Source organism: Gossypium arboreum, chromosome 5 (assembly GCF_025698485.1).
Source record: "Gossypium arboreum isolate Shixiya-1 chromosome 5, ASM2569848v2, whole genome shotgun sequence".
Taxonomy (NCBI): Eukaryota; Viridiplantae; Streptophyta; class Magnoliopsida; order Malvales; family Malvaceae; genus Gossypium; species Gossypium arboreum.
The window spans coordinates 84,387,665-84,397,584 of NC_069074.1; the positions used below are offsets into that span (position 1 = coordinate 84,387,665).

The window sequence follows — 9,920 nt, forward strand, 5'->3', positions numbered from 1 at the left end:
CTTCATCTTAACCACCCATATATGAAAGCCTTCTCTATTGAATTCTGGTGGTGCTGTAGGAGAAAAGCTTGATGAAGCCATAACTTTGAGATTCAGTTACAACAGGTCCACTAAGACAAAGGCTCTAGATACCAATTGTTGGGGTTTAAGAAACAAAGCAACTTAGCCAAACCTGAGTCTTGAGCAACAAGGCTCGTGGCTTGTGGAAGAAACAAGCAAAAATTTTCTTAGAAACAAGAACAGAATCGAAAAACAAGAAAAATAATTGAGTATATATGAATGAAAAATCTGATAAATTTTCATTAAAAAAGAACTTTGGCATAAAAGCCATTACATATACCAGACATAAGCTGGTCAAAATAGACAAATTTCACCTAAACATCCACCTAACACCACTAAACAACATTGAAACTTGTTAAAACATTTCTTGTACACTTTGACAAGCTGATTTATCAGCTCAATACTACCTAATTACATCAAATGCATAAGCAACAAGTTGAAAATAAACTAAATTACACAACTTAGTGTAACAAAATGAACTAAAAGAAACAGTTTCCTCAACTGCATCTGCTTGGCTTGGGCTGTATGGCCTGCTGCTTGCTGGTTCTTGTGCCACATGCTGGCCAACTTCAACACAACCAAAACATGGAGGACACCAAAACCTACCACTCAACCCAGATTTCTTGACATCACTCCAACTTCTAATAGGGCAGACCCACCAAATTCTCTCATCCACTTTCAATTCATCATATACTGATCTAACCCACATCAATGCCCGAATATTTGAAAGAAATACCAAACTAGACATTTTAGGCCATTTTCTTTCAAACACCAGCTCATTCCTCGCTTATAGCTCAATAAATCTGTCTTCAATTTAACGAATAAATGGCATTCAATTTAAACATTCACAATGCGTAATTTTCAAATCAACTCCTTAAATATAAATTACTTCATTTACTGCTCCATTCATTTTAAAATTCAAAATGTCTTTCGTCTTCCTCTTTAGTCCACCCTTCTATATCACTACCAATTGGCCATGCAGTTTCTTAAGCTGTAGCAGATTCATCCACTATAATTTCATCAACTGATTGGCTTGCCTGGAAAGCAAATTAAATCTTCACTTATTAGTGTTTGCTTTTGATGATTGATGATGAAGAAAGCAAAGCCAGTTTTCCAAAATTGGACAAAGGATGACATATTAAGAACAAGAACTGTGAATTGATATTAATAATGCAACAATGATATCTAGAAACAAATATTGACAGCCAGCAGAAACCAATTACAGTTTAGTCATTTAAAGCATAAAAAAAGAATCTCTCAGACAGCCAAAATAAAAATATTGTGTTAATGCATAGAAATTAAAGCTTAGTATTGGGAGAATACATAGAGAAAATAATTCAATGTATGAACTTTTGTTTTAAAGCTTATTATTGAGTTTGGAAGAGTAGTGTACCTGTTCATCTTCATATTCAAAATCACTTTCATCTTCATATTCAAAATCACTTTCATCTTCCTCTTTGGTCCAGCATATATAACCAATTGGCAATGCAGTTTCTTGAGCTGTAGCAGATTCTTCCACTCTAATTTCATCAACTGATTGGCTTGCCTGCAAAGCAAATTAAAACTTAACTTATTACTGTTTGCTTTTGATGATTGATGATGAAGAAAGCAAAGCCAATTCTCCAAAATTGGACAAAGGATGACATATTAAGAATAAGAACTGTGAATTGAAATTAATAATGCGACAATGATATCTAGAAAGAAGTATTGACAGCCAACAGAAACCGATTACAGTTGATGCAATTTCATTTAGTCATTTAAAGCATAAAAAAAAAAGAATTTCTCTCAGGCAGCCAAAATAAAAATATTGCATTAATGCATAGAAATTAAAGCTTAGTATTGGGAGAATACATAGAGAAAGAAATTCAATGGATGAACTTTTGTTTTAAAGCTTATTATTGAGTTTGGAAGAGTAGTGTACCTGTGCTTTCACCTTCATATTCAAAATCACTTTCATCTTCATATTCAAAGTCACTTCATCACTTTCATCTTCATATTCAAAATCACTTTCATCTTCCTCTTTGGTCCAGCATATATAACCAATTGGCAATGCAGTTTCTTGAGCTGTAGCAGATTCTTCCACTATAATTTCATCAACTGATTGGCTTGCCTGCAAAGCAAATTAAACCTTTGATGATTGATGATGAAGAAAGCAAAGCCAGTATCCCAAAATTGGACAAAGGATGACATATTAAGAACAGGAACTGTGAATTGAAAATAACAATGTAACAAGGATATATAGAAAGAAATATTGACAGCCAGCAGAAACCAATCACAGTTGATGCAATTTCATTTAGTCATTTAAAGCATAAAAAAAGAATCTCTCAGACAGCCAAAATAAAAATATTGTGTTAATGCATAGAAATTAAAGCTTAGTAAATAAAGAGTTTGGGAGAATACATGAGAAAATAATTGAATGGATGAATTTCTGTTTTAAGTAGTGTACCTGTGTTTTGGCATGCACTGATTTCTCTGAATCAACACTAAATCTTGTGGTTATGTTGGGACAACCTTTTACTTGTAAATTCGTTAAAGATGGGAAAACAAAATGATAACCCACAGGGCTGAAGCTCACGAGGTTTGGCAGCCTACCAAGCACTAAGTCGGTTAATCGAGGTAGGTGTATCACTGTCTCTTCGTCCTTACTCACATTTCCCTCATCTCCTTCAAACACCTGCTCTAATTTGGTGACCCTTTCAAGGTATAATTGTTCTAGGTCTGGAAGGCCGCCATGAGCAAGAGTAATTGGGAACAAACATTTCAAGTTTTCACAATTCCTTATTATAATCCAACTCAAATTAGGGAAGCAAATAGGTTGGAGATGATGTTGTGATGGAGTTTGATCCTTCTCAATTATTTGCTCCAATTCCTCACAGTCAGATATATCCAAAATCCACAATTGTGGCAAATTTCGAGCGATGGTAGGTGAGAAGATGTATCTTAACCTTCTGCAACTGTGGACTACCAATTGAGTGAGATCTTGAAAGTATTTAACTTGGATGGGACCACTCCATATCACCCGCAATTCAGTTAGTTTGTACAAGCGTAGGATCTCCAGACTTGAAAGATTATATCCAGAATATTCAAATAACTCTTCAAAATTGGAAATTGTTAAATATTCCGTACATGTTGGTGTTCCTCCTCCCCTTTCAGGGACTGTCACGTTGCTTATTTGCTTCATTTCTGTCATCTCCGAGAACTCCAATACCTGTAAACATATCATCAATCATGAATTTCAAAGTGTTGGAAGTCATTGACTTCACACCTATCATTTTATTAATTCATTTTCCTATGGAACTTTTTATTTTAAGAATTTCTTTTATTAAAATTAAGGTTTAATTTATTTTAGTTAATAGATTCTTTAAGTTTTGAACACTAATGTTCAAAACTAGATTCTCTCCTTTAAGAATAAGCACAAGATTTCTTTTTCAATCTTTTATGTTCAAAGAATTCAAATTTTTAAAAGTTTAGTCTTCAACTCAAATAATCATAAATTACAAAAAAAATCTCCAATTATATATATAAGAAACTAAAATGTCTTAACAATTTATTCTTTATAAATAATATATAAATAAAAGTATTCAATTGAAATGTTATTTATGTTACTAATTGGTATTGTAATTAACTAAACTACTTAAAGGTTTATTTAAATTAGTTTTAGACCAAAATTCTAAAATGAAAATTATTTTTAAAGAGTTATACAAGCATTTACTTATTTTATAAAAAAACCAAAAGGTGAAAATTTTAATAAATAATATATATAAGGTCTTACTTGTATATTAGGTGAAACGATAAAAGGCGTCAGTTGAGGACAATCTCTCACTTTTAACACGTGCAAAGATGGCGATGTCAGCACAATGTGGTTTCTATCCCTTCCTTTCAATTGAGGCAAATTAGTCAACTCAACTTCTTTCAGTCGTATAAGACCTTGAGCCATTGAGATTAACACTTCTGGTCCTTGGATAATTTCTTGCAATTGGGAACAGCTCTCTATCTTCAGAATTTGCAATTGCTCAAGACTATTAGCAACACACATTGGGAAGAGATATTTCAAATTATTGCATTCCGTGACTTGTACTTCCCTTAGGCATTGGAATTTTATGGTTGATACTTGTGAGTGTTGGATTATTTCTTCAATTCTAAAGCACCACTCTATCTTCAGAGTTTGCAATTTCCCAAGACTATTAGCAACACACATTGGGAAGAGAAATTTCAAATTATTGCATTCAATGACTTGTACTTCCGTAAGGCATTGGAAGTTTGTGGTTGATACTTGTGAGTGTTGGATTATTTCTTCCATTCCAAAGCACCTCTCTATCTTTAGAGTTTGCAATTTCCCAAGACTATTAGCAACACACATTGGGAAGAGAAATATCAATTTATAGCATTCTTTGACTTGTACTTTCCTAAGGCATTGAAAGCTTACGGTTGATACTTGTGAGTGTTGGATTATTTCTTCCATTCCAAAGCACCTCTCTATCTTTAGAGTTTGCAATTTCCCAAGACTATTAGCAACACACATTGGGAAGAGAAATTTCAATTTATTGCACTCTGTGACTTGTACTTCCCTTAGACATTGAAAGCTTATCGTTGATACTTGTGAGTCTTGGATTATTTCTTCCATTCCAAAGCACCTCTCTATGTTCAAAGTTTGCAAATTGGGCGCATTTAGTTTTTTAGAGCTACCTTGAGCAACAGTAATTGGAAAGAGAGATTTCAAGCTTTCACATTCCAATATATGAATTAGAATCAGATTTGGAAAGCAAATAGGTAAGGGATGATGTTGTGATGACGTTTGATCTTGCTCCAATTCCTCATATTTACATGAATGCAAATTGCTTAATTGTTCATTTGTCATCTTCCCAAACACCAATTCCTATAAACATATCATCAATTTTCAATTTCAAAATGTTCAAAGATGTCAACAACTAACTTAACATTTCATCAATTAATTTCCTTACAAAAAAAATTATTTTACATTAAATCAATATTATACTCCAAAAATGTGGTACAAAAACAGTCATAAATAATATCACATAATCTGTACATATAAATTATTGGACAGGTGTAACAACATAATTGGGAATTACTTAAACTCATTTTCATATATTAATACAAAAATAAAAAACCTCCTGTAAAGGCTACATTTAAAAAAATTAAATATATTTTTTCTAGTTTATTTTTAATACAAATTCTAAAATCATCCTTAATTCCTTCCCACATTTAAATAGAAAGATAATGTGCTTGAGTGTGCTCAAACACACATCCTCCTATTTAGAAAATAATATTGATACCAACCAAACTAAAACTTATATATAATTTTATATAGCTTATTTTTGTTTACCCACATAATAGGTATAATATAATTTAGTATTAGATAAATAGTTTGCAACATATCTAAAACATAAGGTTTGGATAACATTTTTTCTGAAAATTTTATTAATCTTATTATATGGTATTATAATCAACTAATTTGTTTAAAAGGTTATTTAGATTAATTTTAGACCAAAATTTTAAAAATATAATCTATCTTTTAAACAACAATTCAAACAACAAATTATTAAAGAAAAAAAATAAATAAACAATATAAAACAAAAACAAAAATCTTACTTTTATCTTAGTCGAAGTAATAAGATGTGTCAATTGAGGACAATTGTACACTTCCAACTTCTGCAAAGATAATTGTGCGAGTATAATGCCGTTCACATCCCTTCTCTTCAATTGAGGTAAACCAATCAACGAAACCTAAAATGAAAAGCATAATCAAATTTCTCAATCTTTGATCATAGGACAATAAAGAAAAGAGACGTTAAGTTATTGCAATGAGATACACATACCTCCCTTAGACTTTGGAGTAGACATATGTATGCCACTTGTGGGTCTTGGATTATATCTTCCAATTGCGAGCAACTCTTTATCTTCAAAATATGCAATTGGCCAAGGCTATTTGCAACCGACAATGGAAAGAGATACTTTAAATTATCGCAATTTTCAACTTCTATTTCCCTTAAACTTTGGAGGCTTATGTATGGGACTTGTGAGTATTGGATTATGCCTTCTAAGCTCCTGCAACTCTTTATCTTCAAAGTATGTAATTGCATAAGGCTATTATCAACTGACATTGGGAAGATATATTTCAAATTATTGCATCTCTCTATTTTAACAATCTTCAGACTTTGGAGGCTTAAATGACGACTGGGCCCTTCTTGTTCTATGCTCCTCAATTCAGCAGTCGGGAATAATACTTGCATCTCACCACAATCTGAAACTATAACCTCTTCAAGCTTTTGTAAAAAACCCTGCGGCTGGGGAGCACTGCACATCTCTACCAAATCAAACATATTTCTTAATGATAACTTTCTCAAATTAGAGAATGCAGTGATTGGCACCTGTTGGTTTGATGCATCAATTAGGCATTGCATAGAGCCGCACTCGTAAAGATCTAGAGAAGTCAACTTTCTAAATCCCAAGTCCAAGCTCGGAATAAGGTTTGGGTGACCCTCCACACCATTCAATTGAAGAGATTCTACATCTTCAAATAGTTGCTTGCATGCATCTACAGACTTAACGATTCTCAAAGATCTTGAGATTGGATAAGTTTCCCTCTTGTGGAACCACGTGTTTCTTTCTATGCCAATGCAAAAATCAAAGCTCCATAATCTACGAAACACAAAGCCATCTGGAAGATGTTTAGAAGAAATATCCAATGATATTACAACCAACTTTGGCAATAAATCCAACTCCGACAGGCTGGAATAGCTTTCTCTTTGAGTTGTGTTCTCAGTCTCCCATTTTAATGAACTACAACCATGCAAGTATAGTTCTTCTAAATTGGAAAATCTTTGTATTAAATTAGGAGCAATTCTTTGTAGATCATCGCAATACGATAAATCCAACAGTCTTAGATTTTCCAAATCACCAGCTTCAGTCGGCAATTCAGTGATATAAGATCGACGTAAAGAGAGAATATGAAGTGTCTTCAGCTTCCCAAGCATTGAGATGTCAGAGAGTTGGCAACCAATCAAACACAAAGTTCGAAGGTTCATATGATACTGAAATGGAGCTAGAGATATCAATTTATTATTCAAAGCACAAACTTGTAATGCCTTCATACCTTCAAAGAATTCGCTTGAAGTTTCCATGAAACGACCGCCACCATGTAAAAGAAATTTGAGATTTGGGAAAACCACTCCTTTAGGAAGTTCATCTGTTTGGTTAGCTTCGAAAGAGATTGCTGTGTAATGCTTGAAACTTTCATCCATCGGGAGTGTTTCAACAGTCCCAAAAGAAATCTCCTTTCTTGAAGATGCTATCCACAAAGCAAATTGGCGAACCACATCATGCATTTTGACACGCCTTTCTCCGGAATCTAGCAACAAACCAGAGTTCTTGAGGATCTCAATCGATGCAAGCACTTCGCTTCTAACATCTTTAATTGAGTCCATGCATTTATACATCTCCAGTCCCCATGCATATCCTACCAAGTTCTCCACATAAATCTCATCATCTTCAGGAAAAAAAGAGCACAACAAGAAACATGTCTTGGTCTCCATATTCTTCAAGTAGTCGAAGCTCGCCTCAAGACATACATAGGCATTTTCTTCATTCACATCCTCGATTTCGGTCAATCTACGATCTTTGAGTCTCCGGTATGCAGCTTGCCACTCATGATGGGTTTTACCTTTCAAGGCACTTCCCAGCGGAACTATAGCTATAGGCAAACCCCCGCATTTTTTGACAATTTGATTTGCTAGAATTTTAATAGAATCATCAGAAAAGTCATCTAGACCTGCTTTCTTTTCAAACAGAGTCCAAGCTTCATCATCATCCAAACAGTCAAGTTGTACCACATTTTGACAATCCATAGCTCGACATACTTGTTGACGGCGTGTTGTTAAAAGAACTTTGCAGCCTTTATGATCATCCCCAATTGGAATTCCTATCTTCTCCTTTAAGTTGATAGATTCCCAAATATCATCAACGATGATAAGAATCCTCGGTTCATCCTTCAGCCTTAACCATAATTCTTGCTCGGATCTTCTTCCTTGTTCCTTCTTCATATCAAAGCCTATGTATTGTGCAATTTGATCTTGAATTCTCTCAAAATTTGGCTTTTGAGACACAGTCGTAATCACAACTTTGTCAAACAAATTTAGTTTTGGAGCTTGACTTCCTACTTCACGAGCCAGGGTGGTCTTGCCCACCCCTCCCATCCCCCACAACCCAATCATGTTGATATTCTCATCTTTTAAGGCTTCAATGATTTGATTGAAAGCAGCCTTCGAAGATTCCGAAACCACAAATTCCTTAGAACATAGGAAGCCTACAGTGGGAAGGGCCGTAGGAGCACGGTAACCGACTGGTCCAAGTTGACCAAATTTGTCCAAAAGCTCAGAGATATCCTGGATTTTCTTCATTGCTTTCTTGCTTAATTGATATCTCCAACTACAATTAGGACACCAATTGAGACACCTCTTATTCAGTTGGATTTCCTCCTCCAGAGTTCCCATATCCGACAGTGTTTCGTCTGCCCTTGATTGCAAGTTCTGTACATCATTTTCAATTAGTAGAAGCCGGTTTTTAGCATCCTCAATCTTATGTAGTAGACGATCTCGTGCGTCTGCAAGTTCACGCTTTTTCCCTCGGAGCTTTTCAACATTGTCATGAAAGCGACGGACATAATCAAGTTGACGTCCTACCGGCTTCACCATACGGTCCACAACCAGTGTTGCAAAGATGTTAGGAAGAGCAGCCTCACAAAATCCGCATCCCATGCTTGACAAGCTCAAATTGAAGAATATGATGTTCCAAGTTCAAACACTGCAGTGAATCATAAGTAATAACCATAAAAAAAAAATTAAAGAATGAAAAAGTGTTTTGAAGATTAAGACACTACTTCTTATACATACCAAGGAAGGTGAAAGACAAGTCAAACTATGAGAATCAATGTGCTGTTCTTTCAACTCAGTCCAGCTGAAAACACAATGAGAAATTTAATAAACAAATAAAATCATATAATACGCGTGTAATGTCATATAATTATAACTAAAAAGACAGTTAATTACTTATAAAAATAATAAATCAAAATATTTGTACCCTCACACTAATAATATTATACATATAATGCTGGAAAATATAATAAACATATCCATTTACCATTTCAAAATCCAAACAGTCTTTTAGCTCTTACTTGCTTCAACAAAAACATAAAAAGATGAGATCAGATCAAAAAATATACAACAACTTCAATTTATATATAAATAGATTTGAAGGTTGGTTTTTTTTTTATAGCAAAAGTAAGTAAAACTGAATACAAAAAGAAAGGAAATTGAAGAAGGGGGGAAAAAACAAAGTAGAAATTGAAGTTTATCTGCCTGGAAAATTCAACCGCTCGGAAAATTTTACTATTTCAGTATGACCCCTGAATTTCTACGATGCTCCGCCACTAAAAACTGAGTTTTCTTGTAGCCAGAGGATTTGTGTTATGAGATTACTGCAATAGTGGGATCTAAATTAATGAAGTTGGTACTGATTGGTTTGCAAAAAAGACCAACAAGGCATGTCAGAGGACTTAGAAAAAGGTGAGTCTTTGGGTCATCTATGTTCTCGGCTTTCCACTTTTTCACTTTGTCTTAAAGCAAACTTAGGGTGGGTTTGGATGGGCGTTTGGTTGAGGTGCGGGGCATTTAACTTACTTTTTATCTCACGCTACAGTATTGCTACAGTATCTAATCTTACCGCCACATCTGTTTTTACACTAATCGCAGCTAAATGCACTGCCCATCCAAACTCACCCTTAATAATTAGCACCATCTGAAAAGAGTTAATTCCATCAAGCAGCCCTCAACTATTACCATTAT

General features: G+C 34.2%; 1 protein-coding gene across 1 annotated transcript; it reads right to left on the minus strand.

Moving 5' to 3' along the window:
• Positions 1-276: 276 nt before the first annotated feature.
• On the minus strand, positions 277-9,660 carry LOC108451427 (uncharacterized). The gene is made up of 10 exons (XM_053028935.1): positions 9,466-9,660; positions 9,217-9,253; positions 8,970-9,033; positions 5,898-8,880; positions 5,671-5,805; positions 3,833-4,936; positions 2,507-3,268; positions 1,982-2,170; positions 1,454-1,606; positions 277-1,097 (listed from the first exon to the last, which is right to left on the minus strand). Exons 4-10 carry the CDS (start codon positions 8,832-8,834, stop codon positions 1,047-1,049), a joined length of 5,331 nt encoding a protein of 1,776 aa, XP_052884895.1. The 5' UTR covers positions 8,835-8,880; positions 8,970-9,033; positions 9,217-9,253; positions 9,466-9,660; the 3' UTR covers positions 277-1,046.
• Positions 9,661-9,920: the final 260 nt, after the last annotated feature.

Bases quoted from the DNA above. Each gene is read 5' to 3' on its own strand.
- LOC108451427 (XM_053028935.1), bottom strand. From the start codon at position 8,834: ATGGGATGCGGATTTTGTGAGGCTGCTCTTCCTAACATCTTTGCAACA. The intron at 4,937-5,670 runs GTAAGATTTTTG...ATATGTTTATAG, and splicing joins TTACTTCGACTAAGATAAAA to GAATTGGTGTTTGGGAAGAT. The intron at 1,607-1,981 runs GTACACTACTCT...TTTGCTTTGCAG, and splicing joins ATATGAAGGTGAAAGCACAG to GCAAGCCAATCAGTTGATGA.